The following is a 27,640-nucleotide window of genomic DNA, read 5'->3' as shown; positions in this document are numbered from 1 at the left end:
CACTACATTAAATACAACACACAGAATGGGGGGCAGAGGTTAATCAGTACCCTGCAACAGAAACGTGCATTTTTCCACTGAAACATGAGAAACTGAAATGGTCATCAATCAAGTTGGAACAACAAAACCAGCAAGATTTTAATACAGCCAAATTTGAAGCCAACATTCAGAGACAAGAAAGGTAGCTTGGCACCATAGACAACATTTCTAAACATTCATCCATTCTGCTCTGGACACAGGTGAGAAGGATCTCAAGTTTAATACACAACACTTCTTCTCTAGAATACTGCAGTCTTTCCCACATTGTAATGCTCAATTCTTTTAAAGCTATTACTGTGTGGGGGCCAGAGAATAAGCAAAGGGAAAGCCCACCACACCCCCCTGGAGGGCCAACCCGAGCTACAACCCTTTTGGTAATGGAGAGCAAGAAAATTAACCCCAGAGACCTTTGCGACTGCAGGCTGATTTCTTCTACCCCACTGGCCCTTCCCCCTTGCTCCACCCCTGTGCCCTCATCCCACTGGTCCTGGTGTTGTGTCCTAGCCCTCGAGATCCCTAGGTAAACTCCTGCTTTCCTGGCCTAAGTGGCTCTTTGTCTCTGGGCTCCTTTGAGGAAGAAGTTCAATAAAGGCTCTCCCTGGAAGCACACACAAAGACCCCGTCTCTCCTTCTGCGTCGCCCGGGTCCCGACAGAGCTGAAATCAGCCGGTGTGAGCACAGACACGCTGTGCTCCCGAGGTGCCTTTTTCAAGACGCTTCTTTGGGAAGGTCACGGCACTCTGGACAACCGCCTGCCGCAACATTGCTACATCTAATCAATTTAAATATTTTGAAAATTCATTGTCTTAATTTCAGCCTTGATATAAGTATGCCATCTAGATAAAAGAGATTTTAAAAAATGAGAAATATGAGTACATGTCTCATAATTCTGTAGTCGTACAAAAAAAATAATCCCTCTAGCAATAATTTAAACAATAGAAATATTTCAACAAAATGAATCAGCTGTCACCCTTAACAGTGAGTCAGATGAATGTGCTGTAGAGGTTGTATTTCTCTCCACTAAGCAATTGCTTATCCTTACAGAGAAGCCATAAAAAGGATAACAATTTATTTAATTTTAGAAAATGCTGAACATATTTTGATGGCTGCAAAAACCAATTCAAAACCCTGAATCCAAGAGCAGGAATGGAAGAACAAATCTGACAATGTAATAATCAACCAAACACAGCAATTTAAAATGGGATGTGTTGGCTGCCCTAATTACAGGCACGATGGCCACTTTTGTCTATGATGCCAAGTGCAAGCAAGTGAGGGAGAGCGTTCCATGGAATGATTTTTTGTTCACATACCTGTGGGACTCGTGCTCGCTGCTGCTGGCTGTTGCTCAGCCGCCGGGACCGCGTGCGCTCCACCTCGTGCCTGTGAACCCATCCTCGCAGCTCATGGGTCAGCCTAGGAAAGCACAGCATCAGCACAGACTGCAAACAACACTAGCACAATGGTTTAGTGTTATACAACAGTTTAGCTGCCATATAGATGATGCCTTAGGATTTTAGCTTGTATATTTTTCATATATTTGTAATCCTGCAGTTCTTTAGCGTATAGCTCTAAACTCCATATACAGTGTTAGCTACTGTCTTTACATTTTGGTCAGACACAACAATTCCTCTCTAGGCCTGGGAATCAAAGACACCTCCCTGCCTTAGGCCCTGAGAAACATAAACAAAAGTGAGTTGGGGGGGGGGGGGTGCAAACTTGGGTTAAATTACTTCATTACCTGAACCTGTAATTGGAAGATTAACCACCAATATGCAAATGGACCAAACATACAAAAGTATGAAAACCCATGACCTGTCATCCATTTTTGGGTGTAGGCTCTGGGTGGGCTTCGACTGCCCAAGGTGTACCTATTGAAGGCCTTTAATAAATACCCTGCTTTTACTCTGTTAGTCTTGTCTAGCCTCTGTTCTAGGTAGCCACTACAAGACATCATAGACACTGAAGATTACTATTATTTCACCTTATAATAACTTATTTTTAATACCACAGGAAGAAAATACAATTTTAAGATTTATCTATAAATATTAGATTCACGGGTGTTCCCACATAAAATAGATGTGGGAACACCCATTCTTTTATACTTCCTTTTGCCCAACAAACAGTCATTTTGAAATTACTGGAAGGACCACTTAAATTTAAAATCAAAAGTTGATTAATTCAAGACAAATTATTGATTAAGGATAAATTTTGGCAAATAAATCTGAGAGAAAGAATGGACAAAGAGAATGGATATAAGGTTAGTGACTCATATCTACAGAAAAAGTGGAGCTAAGTGTTTTCGAACAGTGAAAAAAGAACATCTGCAATGTCAGGTTCAGACTGCTTCTATCAGAAGCTGAAGAATAGAAGACCATCTTTTATATAACTCAGCTGGGAAAGGCTTTTAGCTGGACTTGATTTCTACATCATTAACACTTCTACATATGAAGTGATCTCTTTAAGTCATGAAAACCCCCCAGACAATCAGAAAATTGTTATTTGGTTATTGCAAATGACCAGTGTGAAAATAGAGTGGTGAAAATCATTACTAAAAATCATGGAAAGATTACAAAGATCCAAGTAGATCTGTCCTTATGACAGCAGGCATTGTGTGACAGTGTTCACAGGGGTCTTAGGATGAGGGAAGAGACAAGGATCTGACTCTATGTTTTAAAAGGCTTGATTTATGACTTTATTATATATATTATATTAAAACTATACTAAAAGAATAGAAGATAGGATTTCATCAGAAGGCTAGCTAAGAATAGAAAAAGAAAGAATGATAACAAAGGCTTGTGGCTAGGACAGAGTCCGAGCCAGCTGACTGTGATTGGCCATTAATTAGAAACAACCACATGAGACCAACCACAGATCCATCTGTTGCATTCCACAGTAGCAGATAATCATTGTTTACATTTTTTTCCTGAGGCCTCTCAGCTTCTCAGGAGAAAAAATCCTAAGGAAAGGATTTTTCATAAAATGTGTCTGTGACAGGCATCGGACAGTGCAGACACTTAGGAGACACTGGTCACGTACTGGATAAACACCATGAATGGACAACAGTATCATCCACAGCTGTCCAGCAGCACTTGGCCAACACAGAGTTGATGTATCAACCCCTAATAAACTGTAAATGCTCTCAACAGGTTGTTTTCTCACCTCAGCGACTCTGTCCTGTTGATCAGAGGCCGGCAGGGGGGTGGTGGTGGTGAAATATATAACAGTGGTTCTTCTGAGACTATCATTAGTGCTTTGTTATCAGATACAGAACGGTCATACCTGGGAAAAATCAACAAAAGCACAGCAAGAAATCCCTTAAAAAACTTTTTCATGACTCTTTGACCAGAGAATGAGCACTATCACCAGCAGATCCATGAACGTTACAGCTGCTCCTGTGAGACCTCTGAAACAGGTGAGTAACAATTCCTATCAAACATCCAATGTTCTTAGTCAATCCCTCAAAGGAGGCTGACAGCTCTCAGTGCAGGGCAGACAGATGAGCGTTAGCAGATGTTGGATCTCTTCCCAAGAAGGCCAGATATTGATAGAATATGTAGTCTGTAAAATATTCCTCATAGTATGCAAACTATGTGATGTCTGCAGACACAACTTACTTTTTCATTCCAGCGCTCTGCAAGACTTGCTACAGAAATACTAAATTTATTATCCACTAAAACCATGCAGATAAAAAGACCATAACCTGTGTAACAACTGAGCAGCCACAAACTATATTATAACTGAATGGAGAAGATTTACATCTCTGTCTCCAGAAACTAGCTTAGTTTTGATAAGAACTGAAAAGGAGCATGTATTTCTCAGTACAAAAATCCATAACACTCTCAGCAATTGCTGAGGGGTTAACTATTTATCACCAAATATCTAATGTAATTTTCTCTCTTGACTGGTTATCAATGTAACAGCTTTAGTCCTCTTGATTTTGACAGACTTGTAGCTCCTGAACCTCAACTTCTTTCTGAAAATTCAGGTATAAGAGCTTATGAAAGCCTTATTCATAATCCCCTCCCTTTCCCAGCTTTCTCTCCAACTTCATGTCAGCTTCTCTCTACTGCATCTAGGACTGATAAAGAATATGCAGCAAAGAGCTCACAGCTTGCCAAACCCAGGGTGAAGCAGAGAAAGAAAAGGAGGTACAGGCACAAGCACATCCTCCTAAGAGAACCACTCCACTCTTCTGTCCCACAGGTCATGGTCTGAAACGCAGCACGTAGGATACAAAGCCCTCACCATGGCTACAGCCTTAAAATGCTCCTGATTTATTGCTTTCTTCTTGCATGGCAAAATACATTAGGGCTTTCTGCACATCTGTGCCTGGCTTTGTTCAACCAGCCAAAACACTCTGCTGGAAAGGGACAGTCTAATAGGATAGATCTTGTAACGGGAAAACATGAGCTGTATTAGCCAGACTTCAATCTGGAGGCAATTATATGTTCACTTACACACTGCATGCTGGAGATCTAGGAAGCCTGAAAGGCAGTATTGAATTAAATAATGGATAAGCACAGGGATGACTCAGATGGACTTTTTAAAATGAAAAAGAGACTGCTAAGTGCATAGTGTGTTCTTACTCGTAAACTTCCCCACTCTTCTCTGGAGCAACTAAGAAAACAAGTACTCCAGCATGAAAAGTAAGAAGAGATAGATAACATGACAGCTATCACAACTATGCAACCTGAACTATAGATCAGAGGAAAAAAGCAAACAGCTGAATTGAAGAAGGTCCTGAAAGTCTTGGTGACAAGCACTTGTGGATAAGCTCTCTTCCCTAACACTGTGCAGCACAGCCACGTGTACACTTTTGAAGCTCTACACATTGGGTACTCTGGGAGATAACACATCATATTCATTTGAAAAGCAAACTGAGAAGCTTTCAAAACACTGTGCTTAGAACTCAGGTACCCTGTAAAAGCAGCAAGAGCACCGGCCAAAAAGGTGAGCAAGGCAGTGAGGGCTAAAAGCACCAGTGCCCTCTGCCACCCAAAATATGTAAAAGGTTTTCATCTCACCTGTTACTCTTCTCAGAAACGATGCCCTCAGGTATCTTCTGAGCTGTGCTGGACTCCTGGTGAGCTGAGAACTCCAGAAGATTTCTGGTCCGGTGGTTAGAACTCACAGTAGAATCCACTCCATTGGGATCCTTTTCAAATACACTGGAAAACATAATAAACATAGCAAAATGTATCACACACGTAAGAGGTCTGCAAGGCACTTTTCTGTAAGGCATTAAACACTCAGGTGGAGAAGTTTCTGGCTGCTGTTACATTACATGGATAAGGTTCATGTTGTATCTACTGTAAAAAACTGAGGTGTCATTATATATCATTGTTCAAAGCAGTAGTAGTCAGAAAAGCATTTCTGTTCTCTTTTTCAGTTTTAATTGATTGAAGGATTCAGATGCTCCAGTTTTCACATTCCCTCACACAAACTTCACCTGCTGAAACTAAGAACACTCTTCTTGTAACCCAGGTCTACAGGGATAAGAAAATTATCTCCAGTCAAGTCAAAGCACGCCAAAACTTCAACTTTCATCAGCCTCAAAGTACAATACACATAGTTTATATGAATACAACATGTAAGGAAAACGTAGCTATCAAATTCCGTGCAGCTGCAAGCCTGGAATGTTATGCCAGACATCTACCAGGACTGTACACAAACTTAAATATGTTCAACTCTACTTGGATTTAGAACAACTGGCAGGGCCAACAGCCCCATGGGCAATAGGCCATGGTGCCACACACCCTGATCTGGTGTGTGCTGGCATGGACTGAAGGATCCTGGCCTGGAGGCTGCTCAGCCAGCCAGGAGTGTCTGTGCTGTCCTCCATGCAGAGAGGGAGCAGCACTGCATATGTGAACAGGCAACCCCACCACTGCTGCACCAGACCTGCATCTTCAGAAGGGTGAGCTACAATTGAGAACTCTCAAAAGCACAGAAGCAATACTTCAATTTCTCCTCTCCAGCGGCTGGCTTTCCTCTTTCATAACACAGTTGCTTCCTGAAATATGCATGTTTACAAACCCAAATCCTAACCTTCTTGGCTGCCAACAGCAGAGGATCACCAGCAGCAACAGAGTGAAAACAAAATGCAATGCAGCACACTGACGAGATCTCTGCCATTCATGCTGATAGCAGTTCACAGAGTGTATTTTAACTCATGCCCCACCCCTCCTGTCCAGCAGACGAGTATTTCCTGGTTTTACATGGCATCACTTTGCAACAGGCAACAAATACAAATAGAGACAGACAAAACGTAGCAAGAAGGGCAGATTAAATACTCCACAATTAAGCAGAAGGCAGACAAAATTGCCGAGAAATTCCTTCTCTTTTGCCAACACTTTTGCACTCCTATTAGCAGTGACCCTGTGAGCAACTGTGTCATGTTCTGAAACAGAGGAGTCAGGACAATCCTAGACTCAGGCTGATGTTGCTTTGATTGCCTCTTCTCCTCCAGGTTTCTAGGCAGCAGCATGGAATGAGGGCAGCAGAAATGCTACAGGCTCTGCTTTCACTTGTGCCAATGGGCAGAATACTTACAGTTTCCTTACTGCCTGTGTACAGTGGTATCCAAGTGTCTCATTGCTTCTACTGCACAGAAAGCTGGATGGTTTATTCATTACATCCTATCGGGCAACACCAGGCCTATCCAATTTTACAGAATCAATCCCCACTACCTACTAGGTTTTATGAGATCACATCTCTTCTTTGCCAACGAAAGCATCAGCACAACTGGCAGCATATCAAGCCCAAGAACCAGAGATCAAAACTAAGGCTGATGTTTAAACAGATGCATCACATTCCTGCTGGAAGCTACTCACCTCTGAAATGTCCTTACTGTACTTAATCTGGAGTCATGACAGCTAAAAGTACATGGTACTTTATTCATTAGACCAAGAATATCCCTCAGAAGATCTGAAAGTTGTTAACTCTCCTGCAAATCCCTTCTCCACAGCCTGAGATGTATCAGCCATCCAGTGCGCTGCTGGACCTCCTGGATCTGGTGTTTTAGCCTATCCTAATTCTCTTGTTTCCTATTCAAAATGACACACCAGAACCAGAGAAACTGTCCATGTAATTAATTAGTTAAAGCTGAGAAAAAAAATCTAAGCAGAAGAACTGCAACAAACTGCCTTTTATCCATGATGCTCTTCCTTCCTATTTGTCTCATTCTGCAAAAGCAATTCTTGTTATTTCAGGTTCCAGCTTGGTGAGGTGAAGTGTCACATAGAATTCATTCCTACTGCAGTTCACCCTGAACTCTGAACAGAGACAAATCCAAACCAAGGATAAAGACACACACTGCACCACAAGCACAGCTAATCGTCCTTTCTGTGATTTAGTTGTTTTAGCTACACACCCATTCTAAACCACACAGACCACATTTATTACATCAGCTCTAGAAGACAGGAAATGTTTATTTTCCCTCTTCTCAAGCATAAAACATCTGTATCTTTTCATCAACTGAGCATGGGATGTTTCAACCTGAAAGAAGATACCTTCAAAAGCAAAAGGCAAAGAAGGAGGTGAACAGAGTATGCTTTGCCATCCTTATACGTATAAACCATGGTGCCCACTTCTCACAATGTGAACACAAACTTGAGAACAAGATATGATATCAGGGTATTTTTTCCAATGCCCTTTCCTTTATCAGGATCGTTTATTTTTCTTTTGAAGCAGAGCTAGCAGCAATTTCTGCTATATAGGCCACTTTTGCACTCCCTCTTTCCCATTCTTTTCTAGGGACATTGCAAATGACTGTTCCTTCTCAATGTCTCAGATATGTCTGAAAAAAAAATAAATGTAAAAATCCCCTTTGTTGCTCCTCTGGTTTGTGGCAATGACCTGAAACCAAAATAACTTTAGTTCTGGATAAGGAAAAGCCCCACAAATTGAAATTCTGCCCCACTTTCACCTTCTAATTACTTGGGGAGTTTTGCTAGTTTTCTTAGTTTTTTCCCCATCTGAACAGATGATGTTGTTCCGTTGTATCATTTCTTCCTCTTCCCTTCTCCCCAGAGGGAACACTAGTGAAGTTTGTCTATAAATAGGGCTCCATCTTCAGGAAACAAATAGGAGAGGACGTGTAGGTAATGGTCCATGTCCTCCAGTTTCTCCAAGTCCTTTCCTTGCCATGTGGCTACCTGAGGGCCTGAGACAGGGTACCAGAAATATTCCTCCTTCTTCATCTCAAATTAATATGGGGGAAAAACATGACTTAGGAGCAAGGAATCCCTTCAAGCAGCTGGGATGATGATGGACCTGTCTTGCAGAGCTGCATCTGGAAACATCTGCTGACCTCAGGCATGCTGAGCTTCACAAGTGCCAAGCAGAACAGCAACAATACAAGCAGCAACAGGAAGGGTCTACAGAACAGATCCCAGCACTATGACACTGAAGAGGAAGTAAATATTGGGCATTTAAAAGCATCAGGCAGAAGAGGCCAGAAAATGTGAAAAAGAAAGGTAGAAGATCCTATTCAGAGGGAAGAAAGCTTCAGAAAAACAGTATTTTCAACTAAGATACCAACAGATAGTTTAAGAACTGGTTTGATATGACAGATGGCAAAAGCCTTGTCAGCTTTTTCATCCTGTTGAGCTACAAAATGAGAAGTTGGAAAAGGAAGAGCACTTTGGCATACCTGCCCTGTGCAAGTCCTGCTAATTGCAGGAACAGAGTTACTGCCCCACATTACAAGTCAAAAAAGACTGAAGCCGAGAATTGGCTTTACTGGGCAAGACAGTCTTTTAGAAGTTGGAATCTTTCCTTGGAATCTTTCTTGTTTAGCTCACTCACACACCTGGGGTGCCTAGCAAGGCTTTAGAGCCTGCATTTGGACACCCCAGATACTGTGAGCATGAAAGGGTTTTCACAGGCCACAAACACCCTGTCCAAGCTGGCTGAGCTCTTGGCTTGTTCAGATGCAAAACCAGATCCAAGGGAAAAAAGAAAGAACCACTAAATACTTCATGCAGATGTTTGTTCCGATGTGTAGATAAATTTGATTATAAGAGGGAAAGAAAAGCAGCACTCCTGCCACGGTTTCTCCAGGCATTCAACGGCACCTGATATTTTAGCTGTATTTTTACTACTTTGGTTTGAATGTCAGTTTGATAAATGTGAAAGCAAGTCTTGCCAGGAGCCCAAACTAAATTTCATTTGTGCTTCTGGCTGAACAAATCCTGTGCATTTCAAGTTTTGAATACTGACATTTAAGTTGTACAGTAATTTGTAGACGAAAGCCAATAGTGGTATCTGTAACAAAGAGTTTTCTGGGGACAGAACTCTGAGTATGAGCTGGGAAGTTTCCAACAAGCTAAAGTTGACATTGCAAGGAGACACCAACCAAAGACCTTGTCCTCTTCCTAACTGATTCCAAACAATGCTGCCATAGTGCCAGACACTCTCTGGAAAGTATTTCTCGTTTCTACTCCCGATGAGTGCACCATCTGCTGACAGCAAGGCTCTGCCTTCTCCTGAGGGCTGCTCCACAGCTGCCCTCCTCTGAGTGCTGGGCTGGAGAGAGCAGCCTGTCGCAGACATCTTTTCATTAAAAATCCTTTCTTAGGATTTTTCTTCCTGAGAAGCTGAGAGGCTTCAGGAACAAAATATAAACAATGGTTATCTGCTGCTGTGGAATGCAACAGGTGCATCTGGGATTGGCCCATCTTGGATGTTTACAATTAATGGCCAATCACAGCCCAGTTAACTTGAACTCTGTCTGAGACACAAACCTTTATTATTCATTCCTTTCTATTCTTAGCTTAGCTAGCCTTCTGAGATGAAACTTTTCCTTCTATTCTTTTTAGTATAGTTATAATGCAATATATATATAATAAAATCATAAATCAAGCCTTCTGAACATAGAGTCAACATTCTCGTCTCTTCCCTCACCTGAAAACCCCTGTGAACACTGTCACAGCAGCCCACCCTTCTTCCTCTGCAGTGGAAAAGGAGGAAAGCAACCCAAAAAGGAGTTTTTGTATATTTTTGCTGTGTTTTGCATGCTTTAAATAGCAATTAATTTAAATAGCAAAATTTTAATAAAGCCTCTGGAAAGGAAAGGAAGAAAACAGATACTGACACTCAGAGCACTTTTTTTTTGCTTAGAAAACTCCCTACCATTATCTGGCCTTTATTGCCAAAGCTTGTGGCTGTGATCAGCAGAGGACAGAGGAAGGAATCCCTTCCTGCTCCCAGACTTGTAGTTTGTAAGAAAACCAAAGATATGCAATTTTGTTCCAGCATCAACCTATCAAGAGAGGTATTGAAAGGTCTGGAACCTAGACACATGTCCAATTCACTCAGCCTGTCCTTTTTCTCTTGATTTCTCCCTCTTCAAGGAGAAACTACAACACAAGACCAAAGGTGTGCTGCAGAAGCAGTTTTATATCTTTGGGCCATCTCCAACACAAATGTACACTCAGCTCAGCACTGAAACATTTTCTTTCAGTGTCACAAACATCATATAAAGTTTCCTGTACTACAAGCGTTAAGAGCCTCAAATGTCTTCTGATGCTTCTGCTGTTTCTGCTAAAACACGCAGAGGGCTTCATCTCTCCTTGACATCCAGAAGCTAAGGGCCTGCCTCACATAGCACTGTTTTATGCCTCATGCACTCAACTCACAGTTTTTTCTTCACATTTCACCAGTTCCTCTCTACTAGTGAGTAAGAAATTAATAGGCATTTGACTGTCATCATTTGTATGTGGGTTTACTATACATCACATTTAAGCCTATCAGCCTCCTGAAGACATATGAGAGGCTACTGAGGCTTGTAAAAAGCAGAAAACCAATCCTTTTCTATCTTTCATCAAGTGCAAAAAAAGCCCAGGAGTGTATGAACTGAGGAAAAGAAACTGACCCTGAAGTACAGCCCATGATCTGCAGCTTTCTGCTCTCAGAACACCTCTTAGAGAGGCTTTGAGCAGTCACCATGAGTTTGGAAGTTCCATTCTACCTGCAAGCCATCCGTGGTTCCAACCAACCTGCCTCACTTTGCTCTGGAATGGAGGCAGGAAGGAGCACACACAGAGTCCAGAAGAAATGTTAAGGAAACAAACTAATGTAAGGCCAAAAGAATGCTGCTTGAGCTGTTGGTCACTGCCATTCATGTTGGGCAGGTGCCAGACTTCAGCCTACTCAGCACATGCTACTCAGGGGGACATTTGGGATGTTTTTGAACACACCATGTCACTGCCTGAGGTCACCTGCCAGGGCAGCACAGAGGATACTTCAGACCACGCCAGGACCTTGGGCTGGCAGCTGTGGGTGGGATCTGCACTGACAGACCCCAGCACAAACACACAGCTCCCACACCTCTGCAGCAAAACAACACTTGCTGCATGTGATGGTGTGGGAACAAGATCAGCTCCTTTGCCCACACAGAAAATGCTCCCTGCTGGCATTATTCCTCTAACTTTCCAATATCCCATCACTGAGGTATCCCTACGCTCCTGCTGACCATAAAACAGGTCTCTTTCTTTAATCAAAGAGTCCAGCATAAAGTCTCAAACAACAGCAAACTTGCATAACACCACTGCTGAATGCACCTCAGAATAATCCTGGTCTCGCACATGCCAGCTCAAGATTGCTCAGGTAAGGGCACTAGACCACAGTGACACCAATACAGGTGTGCCCAATGGATGGTGCTGTCAGCAGCCCAAATCCTTCATGCTCCAAAAGCTTAGCAGATCCCAGTAGTGCTGACTAGCATGCTGCACACTGGGTGGGATGCTAATCTGGGTACTGCTATCAAAGACTTGTATTTTCATTACTTTATGCTCACAAACAGAAGGTCATGGTAGCTTGCAAACTGAACAATCCTTGGGCAATTTCCTCATTTTTAGTAAAAGATGATTATTCTTAGCACTTCTGCATTTTTTTTTCCTGTTTGTGCTACCAATTTAAGAAATTAGACACACCCCTAAGTCCTCCAGGAATCAAAAGTCACTGCTTCTTCATTTCAAATGACAAATCACTTCTCAGCCAGCCAGGCCGGTGTCTTTATTTGCAACTGCTCAGTGGATCTAAATTTTTAATAGATTATTCAGTTTCCAGGACAGTCCTGGAAAGTAGAGGAAAATCCATGAGGACACCCTGGAGAGGAGCTGCAATGAAATCTCTGCTAAAGGCCAGCCATTCTACCGCAGCTGCTTGAGGTCAGTGAGACACAAGAGGTTTTGAAGCAGCAGCAGCAGCAGCTGTACTGAGCTACATCAATCACCACCTCAGTCATCCTCCACCACAAATACTGCTTTCTGCATATCTTCAAGTCTGTTTTCCAGTTTGAAAGGGATTCCAGCCATACAGAGGTGGCCAACTTGTAAGAAAACACAAAATTTATAATAATACTAAAAAAAACAGTATCACACCACCCTCTCAAACCTCCTGTTCCCATCTCTTTGCAAATCTGCCTTTCCTCCCTCCAACTTCATATTTTTGTTTTCTGTCCACTACATAGCTAAAGTGGTAGTTAGGACACATTCTGGCTGGCTGACATCTTAATAAATGCTCTAAGATTGCTGCTAGGTGACAACCACCAAGTAAGCTTATGCAGACTGATTATGGGGAAAGAAATAACTAGCTTAACACTTTTTATAGCCAAAAAGATAATGCTACAGCCACCAGCTTACATGCTTTGGTGCTATGGTCCCAAGAAGAGATGCAGAAAATTTATCTTTTGCATTTTCTGTGATTGCTCTTCTTTCCCTGCTTTTTACATGCGACTTGGGTTATTTTCCTGCAAATATTTTACTATCACATGTAGGACTTGCATTAAAAAACCAAAACAAACATACAAGACAATTTATATTGAAATGAGAACAGGGAAGACAATCAAAATAAAAATATTCCCAAAATAAATATATGGATTGTTTAGACTAGAACATGTGCTTGGTTGCCATTTGTTTCAGCCTTGTTTGTGCTTGTTTAACACATTTTCAGATCTGTTTACTCTAAGGCATAGTCCAACACAAACGTGGAAATCAAAGGAGGAGAAAAAGGCATATAGGAACTGAAATAATTTGAAAATGACCAGATTTGATGTTGTAAGTGCTAAAAAACCAGCACAGCTAATTAGATGTTTGTCAATGGCAGCAGCCAGCCATGTCTCAGGGATGCCATGCCAGCTGGGAGTGGGACCAACACCAGCTCCACAGAAAGCACATATGGAGGCAGGAGAGCCTGGCTTGCAGGGACACCCAGCTCCAGATGCCCTGGTTCCAGCTCCCAGCCCTGCTGTGTGCCAAAGCCTGTGTGCTCACTGCCTTTAGGCCAATGCTGCTGGTTGCCAGCTCCTACCTTGCACCTCACAGAATGCAAGGCTGGGGCAAGGGGGTGATCTCAGTAATGAACTGAACCAAAATGTACCCTTTTCCCTCCACACACCTCACCAATCACTCTTATATAATAATAAAAGGAGGTCTTTATATGTGTTGAATCCAAATAACTCCCTAAGATTACAGAATAGTTCACTGACACACAGACGGGAAATTCCTGGGCGCCTCTCTTCTAGTATAAAACACACAGATAAAAGAGAAACACTAACAGAATTTCTGCTAAATTAGTTCTGCTTTTAATAACTGAAAGCTTCAGTTTTCAATATAAAGCAGCAACAAACCCAAGAGTTTAGTAACACAGAGCTACCTAATGCAGAGTGACCGCTAGCTCCCCACAAGCCCCTTTCACGTCTTCAAATTGCACTGGCATTCAATTTCTATATAATTAGACTTGCATTCTTTTCTTAGAGATACCATGGTGCTGTGTCAAAGACTGAAGGATGTTCTGAAAGGCTTGTCAGTAATTAAGCAGATTGGGCAGCACTCTCCCTCCAGTATTTTCAAACAGATTTCTTGTGTCAACAGGCCAACTTCCCTACCAGACTTTCACCCCCACCCCCAAATTCACAAGTTCAGCATTACAGATTATCCCCACGCTATCTGTCAGCATGAAAACCTGTGTCAGCAGAATAATTTTATCTGCTAAACTCGCTTGCCAAGTGCTGCCACATCCTGGACTGCTTTCCATAATCTTAAAACAGCAGAACTGCAGTCTCAGAGTCCTCCATGAAACATTACAAACATTTCACCACACACACAGGCAACAAGACTTAAGACTGATTAAAAAAATTATGTATTAGTCGTTATTAGTGCAACACACATCCACTAATGCAGAGAAAACACAGATACACACAGAATGTGCAATCTGAGATCAGCCACCCATCCAGATGGGACTGCTCTGTGGGATGCTGAGCGCCCAAACACTGCACCTTCACTGATCCACTGCAGGCCATGGAGGCTTTGCAGGACTGCCTGTTCTTCAGCCTCACATCCCCAACCCTAAACAATCCAACTGTTTCTCTTCTTTCTCTGATTTGACAGAAAGAGGTAACCTATACATCTGCCCTTTTGTTTTACCCCTAGTCTTCAAAAAATCCTACCACTTTCCACAAGAACTTGAGAAGCATCTTACAATAAAGCCAGCTAAGGGAATTTAAAAGTCTGCTACAGATTTTAGGGGGTGAATTTCCCATGATTCTGCTTTTTTGGATGTCACACTCTCTTTGCAATGGTTCATTGGTTTTAAGTAACAAAATATTCACTGCTAGTGTGTTTGGATCAAAACATCCTGAGCCTAAATGCTGGCACACCTCCATTCAGTTGTGCAAGTGAAATGATTTCTTACATAGAAAAATTGGCAACATGAGGTTTCAGAACATATTTACCTCCAGCTAACCACTGCATGGAAATTAGGGATTCCACAGTTAGCTAAGTGGGGGGGAATAGTGTTTTTGCTGAACTATAAGCTAGCATGGATATTATCACAAAAAAAGTTACTTGTTTCTGTAAGAAATTGCAGGGACTGAAAAAAAGGACATGTATTGGAAGCTTCAGTTGTTAAGGACTAAGCAGAACAGCAATCCTGTCATGTTCAAGGAGCTGCCATTCAGTGACACCTTTATAAAAGGAAGAAAATGTGTATGGGAGGAGTGAAATCTAAAGAAATTGTCTGTATAGCTCATATTCCGGGTCTTCTAAAGAGTATTGCACAATCAAACATTCACACCACCTTGATACAGCCTAGGATTTTAATTGCAGTGTGAGCATTTCTTCTGCTAGGGAGGAAAAAAAAAACCAAAAAACCAGGAGGAGTAATTCCTTGCAAATTTGCAATTACATTTCTCTTCATTGCCTAAATCCAGTGTTGATGCAAACCACCTGGTTCAGGCACAGCAGTTACACTGGTATGCTCAGCTACTCTACAGGCCAGGAACAGTCAGACAGCCAAGGATTTTCTTCTTGCTTTATCTACTTTATTAAACATTAAACCTGTCAGGAAGTTAAACCCTGTCACATTCCTATAGTTACTGAGTGCTGCAAAGACATGAACACAACATGACCTTCCAGACCACTCTGACAGCAGTGCCTTGCCATTGAGCTCAACACCTTGCTTATTTTTGGGGGTAGGGAAGACACCACAAAACTTCAGAGCACTGTGGTAAAAGACTCCCCACCCACCTCTCTGTTCCCAAGCCTTTCATCACAAACAAGAATTTCATGCATTCCATCATCTCACTGCAATGCAGACACAAGTACATTTCCCCCAGCTTCAGAAAGATGACTGGTTCTAGTAATTCTCAACCAGTGTCTATCTCAAGTGAGTAGTAATGCTTCAAATGTAGATGGGATGTACAAATCAATCCCTTAGTATCTGGAAGATGACTTTTCTGCCTGATAGTCAAAAATCACAATACAAACCTAAATACACTAAGAAATGGTCTCCCTTAACAGCATCCATATCAAAGCAAAATTATCAGCTGTATTTCACTTCCTGATAATAAACAATATTTGCAGTAAGTGCAAATACTTCAGAAGTAATTTCAGCTTTACCGATTTTTCTAATACTACAAATACAAACATCACTTTCTGAAAATTTATCACAGTCAGAAACAAAATCTTCCTCTGTATTTATCCCATTCCTTTAGTTTGACTGGGATTTTGAGGACAAATGCAGACACTGCTGACTGGGATCCTACTGAAATATTATGCCTTTTTGAAAAAGTAAACAGCTCAATCTAAAAGGTCTTTATGTTCCAAAGCAAGTTAAATAGACAGGTATGTGCAAGAAGTATTTCTTTTTATTCTTTCTTCCACAGATTTCTTTATAAAGTGTCTGGCAAGTGATGTAGCTTTTCCCTGCTGTTCTCTGGCTTCTACACTCTACTGATAACAGTTCAAACAAGAGAAGTTTCTGATTACCACTTCAACTAATTAAGGAGAGGGAACAACTTCTTCACCAGACCTGGGAGACAAGGGCTTACTCTGTAATGAGGGAGCTAGACACATCTTAAGAGTCAGGACTGCAAGGCATGGAATATACAGCAGGGTTTCCTGAGTATTTTGAGTACTAAAGCAGCTTCAAGTCATAGCTACTGAAATTAGCACAGGTATGAGCAAGAGATAAGCTCTCCAAGTCTGACTTTTTTTCCTAAAAGGATTCTAAACACAGTTCTTAATCTCTGCAGGCATAAATGGAGCAGACAAACTGCTGAATGCTGGCACTGAATAAAAAAATGCCAAACCAAGAGAAATGAGATGTAAAAGATCCAGCCCTTATTGCCAGAAGGATTCCAAAAGAGGAACCATTATACAGATGCATCTTCCCCTAAGCAGGAGGAGAAGAAACGACAGATTTCAGATTTCAAGCTCAAGGCTTTAAAATACAACACTGGATATTATTAATGATTCAAACAAAAATCTCAGGACAGTAAACTTGCCAGGCAAAGAGGAATTTCTAAGCAGCTTACCTCAATGGACCATAATTCAACATTATAAAGGCCAGTATCACCATCACACAGAGTGTCCTTCTCTTCGGAGATGACACTTTGAGCTTCTGGTTCTAGACAGAGAAAACGGAAGACACTGAGTAGAAGAGAGGTGCACATATGCAGGGGTATGTCAGAAGCCAAGTACATACACCAAATTATACTTGATTTTTAGATTTATTCTTGCCTAATTATGTGTGAATACATTCCTGAACTACTTAAAAACAAAACTTTGGTTTGAACATGATGATCAGCTTCTATCCAGTGAAATATTCAGAAGCATCATGAAGTAAAGAATGAAAAGTCTACCAGATAATGTGTCAGTTATCCTGAGCTAGAGTTGGTGAAAATCATGGGCTAGAAACCCTCAAAGGTCTTATAGTCAGTATTTCCCCAACTCTGTTGTAGTGCCTTCCACCTGAACAACTGTTGTCATATGAAATCAGACTTTCATCACAATCTCCTACCTCTAGTACCACTTCATCCAGCTGCCTCTTCAGTGTGCTGTTTTCTTTCTTGAGTTTCTCATTCTCCAGCAGGGCTGCCTCCAGCCTGGCCTCCAGTCCCAACATGTATTCCTTCTTTTTCTTGCGTGACTGAAAGGCTGACTCACGGTTTTTAATCATGCGCTGCTGCCGCCTCAAGACATTGACCTGAACACACAATACACAGGCTGTTAACAATCCACAAGTTAAAACTGTCTCCATTCCACACAGAATTTCTGCTTCTCTGCTTTGTCAGAGGTCTGCACAAATAGCTTCCCATACTCTGCTTCAAATGAGCTGGAATGGTCAGCAGAGAGGCACCTCAGGATCATGGTATACCTAAGGAAAAAAACAGATCCTGAACTGTCTCTGTTTTCTTCTGTATTCTCAACATTCTATATGCAGGGGTCATCAAACATATACTCAAGTTTGATTTGATCAATCACATCACAAGACAGAAAAGAACTTATCTTCAGGTCTGCAGGCAGCAAGAATTTGCAAGTCTTTTACCTTGACTTCTCCCTGCACCATTTTACAGGCTACAATCATCTGCTACATCAGGCTACAGTCATCTGCTTTCCTAACAGAAAATTTCTAGGGTTTTTCAGTCTGTTCTGTATGGAAGTCATTTCCATACTGATTACACCTGCTTCTGTACCTTTTCCACCTATGCTACACAGTTTTTGGGATTTTGAATAGTGTTGCTGATCTCAGATTGCATATTCCGTGTGTATCAAGTTTAAATGCATTCTCTGGGTGCATCTACACTAACATCTGAATTCAGATCAGGAGTGTGGCTTGGGTTCACATTTCCTGACTGTCTCACTAAAAGTGCTTCGCTTTACATCACAGAACAGTCTCTGAGAGCACACGAACTGGATTCCTTTGGGATGAAGCTCAACCAGCAAACATGCTCCAGGAGAGCACATAATTCATTCTAACCACTAGCAGGCATTCAGTCTGCAAGACCAGACTGGGACAGCTCAAAGCAACCCCTCCCCATCCTCCAACAATCCCGATGACTGATTTTTTTCCCAAGCAGGAACACTCCATCATCTTTGACCACTTAGTCATTTTGTGGTTTGCACTGAGTGGGACGACCCAGACCAAAACCATCTTGCTGCCGACAAGGATAACAATGATGAATACTGCAGAACTATACAAAACTACTTAAAATCCTAAGTTTAAACACTAGATTGTTTGATTTCCTTTCCCTCACAGATTAGCAACAGTGTTTTCATTAAGAAGAGAAGACTTCCATCATATTTTTAAGCTGCAACGGGATGTGCCTCCATGACGATTACACTGACAGATAACTGAATGATCCATCTTACATAGACCTGAATATCCTTCAATATCTACCAGCAAAGGCTCTGGTGTAATCTGTATCTCCCAGAGCAGGAACATTAAAGAAAAAAGATGAGAACTATTCCAGAAGTATTATTCTAGGGAAATAGTATAATCTGTCACAGAACAGTAACATTAACTAACTCAGATTTTGAGTCCAGCTATGTAAAAAAACCTTAACCACAGCTTTTCAATTCTCTCCTTGTATCTACCTGCACACAGACAATATGCTGTTCTAGGGCACTGGCATCTTCAACAAAAAGCAGCCACAAGCTGTTTGAAGAACCATTCTTCTTGATGCTGCAGTTTGGTGACAAAGATGAAGAAAATGTGTTACAGTGCATTAATGTTCTGGGTTGCCTCCATGTTGGTCTAATTGCTTTTTATAAAGATCATTTATCATATATCTAGCCTGCTTTCACCAATCAAAGTCTGTGAAAGTGAAGCTGTTTGTACTTACTCCAGTTTCTCTCTTTAGCAGGGAGTGGAGAAAGAAAAGATTTTAACATATTTTCATTAACACTAAGCTTTGTCTTGAATTTTTTAAGTACAACATTTAACATAAAAAAGCTTCTACAGACATATAAAAACTGGACCAAAATAAAAGATTCAGGCTAGCCAAGAACTGCAGTGTACAGAACACACCAGTCAGGGGCCAGGATCACTTAAACTGTTCAGAGATAAAAAAACAAGGCATGAGTTCATGCAGCAGCTTTGGCTCAAGTTGTGTGCTATTCCAAACAAGGAGTTACATTCTCCTTTCAAAAAAGACGTTCTGCATTATGAACTCAGAAAAGACCAAATTGTTTACATCCATTCTTGTTTGCAGACCTGCTCAGGATTATTCATTACTGGACAGCTTTTAATTACATGTCTGGAACCTTTGGCAAATCTACATGCTTCCCTGAAGAAAATAAGGTGTTAGAGCACCAGTGCAGTGGCTCTAAACTAAAAGTACATCCTAACATACATCTGTCACTGTTTCAGACACTGCCATCTACATTTTATGTGTCACTTATCCAGATTGCTCTACTTTGAGTTGTCCAAATGCTGTGAGGAACAGCAACTCTCCCCAGCCTGATTCCAGGTACTCTGTGCAGTAGCTGCATTTCAGTATATGCCTCACCAACTACATTTTGACTAATTTTTAACCCCTGCTTAAATGAAATCCAGTATTTGTGTCCCTAAGTTATTTTGTTTTAATATACAATCCTTAAACAGCTTAAGGTCTTTCTTGGTCAGCCCTCCAGGTCTTGCCTGGCTTTTCTCAGGGAATATGCCACAACTGCACACCCAATCCCAACTAAATGTAATGCAGGAAATGGAAAGAGCTGTGTGAGTGAAGTGCTACAGGAATGCTGAACCTGGAAGCAGTACGGCAATCAGCATCACACAGCTGGCCTAGCACCAAGGTAAATATGCCCCCTGCCCGAGCATTTTGACACTCAGGAGGGAAAGGAACTAATTTATAATGTCAGTCGGCTTCAGCGACATTGCTTTGCACATTTGCAAGATTAAAGGTAGCAAACAGCTCTGCTAACTTCTTTTACAGCCTCCAACTTTTAAAACTGTATCGTATTATGTTCCACTCAAGATAGCAACTCCGGGTTCTAAGGAAACACAGACCATAGAGGGAGAACTTGGCCTTAAAAACAATCAGTAATTAGCGATGCAACTTCTGCTTTCTAGCTTTGAAAACCACACCACCACTAGCAGAGACACACACAAGAACGCTGTAAATATGGAGAACTGGCAGGTTCAGTGCAAACCCTTCCTTCAAAGAGCACTAACCAGATTCAGACTGTCCTCTATCTTCAGAGGTTTTACAGAGTCACGCACTTTACAAATAAACACCGCTACCTCAATTTACTTCCAAAGAAAACTCAGTTATGAGCAAAATTTAACCTCCCTTCCAACACAAGCTGTACTTCTAGAAGCAAGAATGTCTCTCATACTCCCGAGAGTTTTTGTACATGTGCTGGGAAAGTTAACAAAGAGCTGAAAGTACAAACCATTCAATGTAGCATTAGCTGGCTTCTTACCTCAGCTTATGAAAGTTACTATGTTTGAAGATGCATCTTTGATTGCAGGAATACAAGACATATGCAAGGTTTTTTTGTTCTAATGGAAGTTCTGGGTTTTGTCTCTAACTCAACAGAACACAACTTGCTTAATGAGTTTATGTCACACAAATATTACACAATGTACAGCACAGAAATGAGGATTCTTCAAACAGAAATCCACACTTATGTTGAAGTAATTTTGCATAATTAATCTTTTCTAGATTTTCTGTATTCTGGCACTTCCTTCATGGCTGGTGGGCTGCACGTGTGCCACCAGGACACACGGGGCCTAACACCTACAGCTAGCCATCAGCTCATCCCAGTGTAATCCACTGGCCGTCTGAATGTTAAGCTAACAGTTTATCCCTCCTAAACCCAAAAGAAAGTCCTGCAGTGTTTCTTTTTATCTTGCAACATTTGCTTAGATTAGGAAACAATAACACGTGTTGCAGAGCTCAAATGACAGTTCCCTCTGTGCAGCCCTGAGCGCCACATATGGTGTCCAAGGCAATCGGGAGATATTTTAACCCTGCTGGCCCAAGCTGAATCCCAAAACATTTGTTTCTCCTCAAAGCACTTTTTCACAGTATGTGCCAAAGAACATCTGCAACTGTTTTTTCATGTTGTAACAAACACAGGTAAGATGCGCAGCATTTTACAAGTCTTAAAACTATTTCCCTAAAATGGCTTTGGGTGGAAATACCAACACAACCACCCTTGCAAACCAACACCTGTTTGGTACCCCAGCTACACATTTGACTCCTGATGTCATGGATATGGATATGTATATGGAATATGATGACAATAAGGGGGTTTTGTCAATTAAACCTTATATTCAGACAATGGCAAGGTGCCATGCTAGCCCTGCTTACAGGGAGTCACAAATCTAGTGACTGCAGGTCATTGATTTGTGGTCTCTTGACTTAACTTTGCATGATGGGCAATTATCATTAAAAAATGCAGCATACTTAACTGCTCTGCCTACTACAGACCTTTGTTTCTTGCACTTTGAATATCAAGTTTCCACTGTACTCTGGCTGCTAAACTATTGGTAGCACAATATTTTCATTACAAAATGCAGCCCACACACAAAAATGATTAGTGAGGAAAAGTTACCATCAGGCCTGAGTGGCAATCCCAGACACCAGGAAATACAGCAACATCCCTCCAAAGAAGCTGAAGGAACAGGCTTCCCACTGCTTTTGGGAAACAGTGATCTGCACTGCTAATAAGCAAGTGCCGTATACATCAAAATTCCACGTGTTTTCACCAGTGTTTTCTGCCTTACACTGAGATGTGATAGGACCCTCAGCTCACAACTGTTCTTGGAATACCCCACTGGGGAATGATAGAGTTTTGAAGTCACCAACAAGAAGCTTTGGTCCGTTCCACAAGCATGTCTTCTTTGGACAACAAAATGCAATCAAAGCAGTTCCAAGTTACTAGGAGCTAAATCAAGTTAACACCCAGCTTGCTAGCTGGTTAAGATGTCAGAGCTGAAAGGGACAAAAAGCCCACACACATCTCAAAAACTACAGTTTACATCTACTGCTTACTGTGAGCTACTACGGAAAAACTTACTTATTCACACTGCAATTGTTGAGAATTTAACCCTCTTCTACTCATTCAATAGATGATCAAAAGGGAGCCTGAAGAGATTAGGATCATATGGAACTCAGTAACTGAAGTTTCTAAAAGTTATTAGTAAAATCTGGAGAGATAAATGGGTATGGAAAGAGAATGAGGCATTGAAATTTCCAATTCACCTGCTTCCAAAGAAACGCTTTTGCTATATGGATTAGAAAAGTGATTTAGCACTAACCAAAAATCAGATCTATCAAATTTTCCTGTATGTAAGAGAGGTCCAGCCACTTAGAACTTGCACTTGAGAAGACAAGTTACAGAAAATATCAATCAGCACTGTCTTCTGCCACTACACTTGCACACTTGGTCTGCAGCTCCAGGCAGGTCAGCAGATATTTAGCTGCTCCTCCCTGTTCTGTGCCAAGCTGCTGAATTCCCTGCTTACAGTTGGAAATCCTACTGAGAGTTTTCCTGAGACTGAAGGGACCATTAGGTCCCACATGCAGCTAACTACAAGAGGTGTACAAGCCTTGGTTAGCAGCTATCAGAGTCAGAACTTACATCCAGCCCCATGGCCAGGGAGCTGCTTGGGAGCAAGGGCTTTGTCACCGGGATTTTGCCGCTGCTGGAGCCGCTCCCAGCAGCTGGAGATAGAGCCTTCACTGTGTGGTTCTGAAGTGCTGGGGCCCCTCCAGTGACTGCAATGACTGGCTGGGAGGCAGGAAGCACCCCAGAAGCCTGGAGCTGTACCACAGCAGGCTGGGGTAGCACCACAGATGGACCTGGAACACAAGAACAGCAGCGCTCAGCATGGATGAAATGGATTTATACATCACCAGTTTGCAGGGGCATACTGCTATCCTCTCCTGCCCTGCACAGATGATCTCAAATCCATTAGTATATTGCACAGAACAGGAATGGAAGGAAGTTGTTCCAAAGTTTACAAGACTCTTAATCCATCTTGCAAACCAAAACTACAGACATTAAAGAAATCCAATAAACCAAGCTCTGTCTCAAAAGCTCTTCAAAGTTAATAAAATTCAACACTTGTTATATATATTACTCAGTATTGCTAATACTTGAAGCACTCTGAACAACCTTTTCACAGAATTTAGCCAACTTTCCTCAATCCTTCTTCTCCCTTTTGTCCATAAGTACTTTATTGCTGCATTCAATGGAAAACTTACAACACAGAAGTGACTCAAGCCACACAGATCAATTCAAACTAGCAGAGAGATGAAGATGAACAAAAAAGAGCAATGAAAGTTACGCTTTCAAAACTTATGCTGAAGCTTCAATTCACACTAAGACCATTTTTTTAGAAAAATGTCTTATGCAAGAAAGTTTATACACAAGCTGAATTGAGCTTAAAGAAAAGCCGGCAGAAAAAATGAGGTAATTTTGACAGTTTGAAATGGAATTAAAAACAGTCACTTCCAAGAAATTTCAGTCCAACAACTACATTTAACTCAAGCAGGTGCTTGAGTAATATTTTGCTGTCTGAAAACACGTTAATGTCTCTCTAATCCTTTGTAACAGGATGACCTCGCCAACTTTCGGAAAGAGCACATTCCAGCTGAGCATTCCAACCAAAATGCTCGACAATGGATTACAGCACTTACCCAGCCTTCTGGAAAGTGAAAAGTGAAGTAATTTACCTAGTGCCAAGATCTTATGTATGGGGTTAAACTAGACCTTTTTTTTTTTTGCAGGCACAATCTCAAAGACATCCTAACTTAGTACAACCCTGTTTAAGAATCTTAAATGATGAATTTGAGATGATTTCAATTTTTTTTTTTTATGTATAAAAGAGATGATTCTCTAAGACCATGCTTTCTCCTTTAAGCGTTTATAAAAGGGGCTGTGAAAATAAAATTTCTCATGCTTCTTTTAAGATAATGGCATATTTCAAACTGGCATTTCCAACTTGTCATATGCAGGGGATTTAGACAGATGAAAAAAGATCCTTATGGTTTTTATTATGGAAGCTCCACAAGAGAAATTTTAAACATGCCATCAGTTAAAGGAAAGCATGGACATACTTTGTCAAAAGTATTTCCTCTATACTGTCTCACAGAAACTACTGTCCTTGACTTTTTTTTCAGGGAAAAGGAGAAGCTGATCTTCAGAGTATTAGACTTACATCCAAAGAAATCCATATCCCCCAGCATTCCTTATTCCAGATGGTATTTTATCAGTTGGAACATCAGAAGGAATAAGAATTAGGTCACGTTGACAATGCTGACCTGTGTTTTAAGCAGTCTAGCAATCTTAGGCATGTTACAACAAATGCCAGCATCTCCAGATTTGGCTGAACCCCTGACGGAAGAGAAATCAGTAATGGAGACAAATTTTTCCCAATTGCAATAATTTCTAGATACATGCCCATAAGAATTTGTCTCCTTTTCCTCCTTCCGTGCCTCAGCACCCGTGCAATCAACTGCAAGAGACTGTGGCCATCAGCTGGTGAAACGAGCAACTGCAGCCGGCAAGTGCTGCAAGGCAAGCAGGGTCCCTCCTGCCCTGCCTGGAGAGGCAGATCCAGAAATGAAAGCCATGGATCCAGAAATGAAAGCTCGAGCTACTTCAAAAACCAATATCAGGGTAACTGAAGCAAAGAAGAATTATCACGGGGCAGGAAGTCACTTTCCTCTTGTTAACATCATCAACTTTTCTAACCTCTGACACAGCTCTCAATTTTTAGCAGATTTCACAACATTCTATTTAATGTCGTTTTAGTGAGCTAAAAAGCCATAAACCCATGCTCCCTCCATCCTGTGGAAGAGTTTCATGTGGGTAAAAAATACTTATATCACTTCCCCCAAGCTTTCCAGCTTCCTTCAAGTCATCCTAACTGATTCTACTGGATCTTCCTTCAGTTATGACAAGAACAGCACTGTAATCACCTTATGCACCACCTGACATTGCAAGCAGAGCAGAGCAAAGCATCCCTACAGATCCTTCCAAATCAGCAGTTTTATCTCCTCAGCTGCCAGTGTTCAGCACAGCCTCTGTCTTCCAATCCAAATAATGGAATTATATAATCCAGTCTTCCATTTTACACAGTGCTGTTTCTCACAGGACAGGATGAGAGGAGTGAGGCCATCTTCTCAGCCTAAAGCATTTCCAGCAATGCATGTAGGACCCTTTTTTCTCCTATTCCTCCTCTTTCATACACCAAACCTAACTTCATTCTACCAGCCAACACAAACAGACAATGCTACCACCAAGACCTGGCTCAGTCAAGACAATTCACCTACCTTTAGGAGGTGCTGGCTGGATGTTAACAACAGGCTGATTCTTTGGCAGTGGCACAAGCGTGGGAAGAGTCTGAATAATGATGGTTTTAGCTGGGATGCCAATGTTAGCCTGAGCTTCAGGCACAGCAGGCAAAAGGGGTTTGGGTTGTATCAAAGGCCTGGACACTGTCTGACCACACTTCTTCAGGCTCCTTGCAGAATTATTTGCTAGAAAAGGAAAAAGAGTCAGAACTGGACCAAGAGGCATAAAATACATATTTCAAGCTATAATGAAGTAGCTTTTAATGTGGGGTTTTTTATCCATCTATAATATTTGTTGAAAATAAACACACCTGATCAAATACCTAAGTCATAAATGATAGGACTCTAGTGTCTGTTAGTTAATTGTATTAATTTGCATGCAAGACAACACACATATTATCAATAGCATGAAAGTAACTCTTTCTCTCATACCAGATCGAGAAGAGATGCTCACAGCAGGCTTCTTCCCTCCATCTCCTTCAGGGGATGCAGGGCTTCCGCAGCTCTTGCTGTAGAGAGAGATGGGAGACATCTGGGAGCTACAGCTGAAGTCCACATCATCCTGCAGACAGAAAGCATGGGAGGTTAACACTTCAGAAACTCAGAGCAGTATCTACCAGCACTTCAGAGTATATCTGCTTCTCATCACATCTGTGTTGCTGCTGCAGCCAACAGGACAAAAGTTTTACTCTGCAATTTGATTCTGGCTAATGCCAAGTACCACTAAAAAAAACCAACAAGTACTTCTCCCCATCAGCAGAGTAATGGGAGGCAGAGGCCAACCCTGCTAGACCCAGAAGCCTTTAGAAGGCATTTTGTTTGGCAACAAGGCTACTGAACATAGATGAGGAAAGAGAGCCGAACATGTTCTTATTTGAATGGGTCACAGACAAGAGATAAGAAAACACCACTGACAGGTTTTTGCAAGGGTTGGGAAAATAAGCTGTTTCCTCTTATGCCATGAATTTGGTCAGAGGAGTTAATCCCAGGGCTTTTGGTTTGTCAGAGCTGTTGCTGTCTGTGTTACATGGGGGGTTTTGCATACAGGCACATTCTGCACTGGAGAGTCCACAGCTGGTGGTGAAGGGACCGAACAGCTGGAAGTGGCTGGTGATAAAGGTTCTGTCTTCACGTTTGCATCTGCAAGAGGCAGGTAAAGGCATTTCACTGCACAAGTCTGTAGCAATGGGAAAAGTAAAGAACACACTGTCCTACACCAGATATTTAATTCCCAAAGCAAGGCACAGCAGAAAATGTAAGGAGATTAAAGGTATTAAATAACTTGGCTCGTAGGACAGCCCTTGCCAGCTGTACCCACCTCCTACAGAAACACAGCCTATCTCCCATCACAGAGCAAAGGCTGCAGGGCATCAAACAGTTCCACATGAGTTTTAAGAGCTCACCCTTGTGGGGCAGGAGGGGAAGAGCAACATCTGCAAAATATAGGAGGTTAATTACCTGCATAAGCATGGCCTGTAATATTCCAAAGGTCCGAGTCCCAAGACATCAAATCCAAATCAAAATGAAAGTTATAAAGATCATTTTCCTGAAATGACAGTTCAGAAAAAGAGACAAGACAAAAAGAAAGATGCATTGACACCATCAGCCATTATGTTCACATTCCTACAGCTCCAGAAAACAAAACAAACAGCATAACTATCAATCACTTCAGGTGCCTTAAGGTATGCAGAGAATAAAGTCCTTAAGGAGAAATTCTCAACTGAAACACACAAAACAAGGCTTCTTTTAAACTTACACCAGTAGGAAGGGGCAGGTCAGTTTAAGATCACTAATTAATCACTAATTATCGTACTCTTCTTTGTAATTTGTATAGCAAAAGTTCTAAGTTCATTGAACCATCTCACAAAAAACACAAGTCTTAGGAACCTGGTGCCATCCTCTCCTTCATCTGTCTTGAAAAATTTATTTCATAATGCTTTTCCATCATTACATCTCAAAGCACTTTACAAACCAAAGCAGCACCAGAGGCAGTTTACCAGCAGG

At 41.5% G+C, this 27,640-nt stretch overlaps 1 protein-coding gene across 2 annotated transcripts in view; it reads right to left on the bottom strand.

The window, feature by feature from the left end:
- ATF6 (activating transcription factor 6) overlaps positions 1–27,640 on the bottom strand; it is a 76,564-nt gene that overhangs the window by 47,292 nt on the left and 1,632 nt on the right. For both annotated transcript variants that reach the window (XM_036387580.2, XM_036387579.2), the window contains exons 3-12: positions 27,095–27,182; positions 26,682–26,776; positions 26,069–26,198; positions 25,616–25,822; positions 22,917–23,137; positions 17,344–17,529; positions 16,859–16,950; positions 5,064–5,207; positions 3,199–3,318; positions 1,350–1,452 (exon numbers count right to left, since the gene is read on the bottom strand). In XM_036387580.2, coding sequence (XP_036243473.1) covers positions 1,350–1,452; positions 3,199–3,318; positions 5,064–5,207; positions 16,859–16,950; positions 17,344–17,529; positions 22,917–23,137; positions 25,616–25,822; positions 26,069–26,198; positions 26,682–26,776; positions 27,095–27,182 — 1,386 coding nt within the window. The remainder of the gene's footprint in view (positions 1–1,349; positions 1,453–3,198; positions 3,319–5,063; positions 5,208–16,858; positions 16,951–17,343; positions 17,530–22,916; positions 23,138–25,615; positions 25,823–26,068; positions 26,199–26,681; positions 26,777–27,094; positions 27,183–27,640) is intronic.

Source organism: Molothrus ater, chromosome 9 (assembly GCF_012460135.2).
Source record: "Molothrus ater isolate BHLD 08-10-18 breed brown headed cowbird chromosome 9, BPBGC_Mater_1.1, whole genome shotgun sequence".
NCBI lineage: Eukaryota > Metazoa > Chordata > Aves > Passeriformes > Icteridae > Molothrus > Molothrus ater.
Note: the sequence above shows the minus strand (reverse complement) of the source record. Positions and strands in the feature narration are given on the sequence as shown.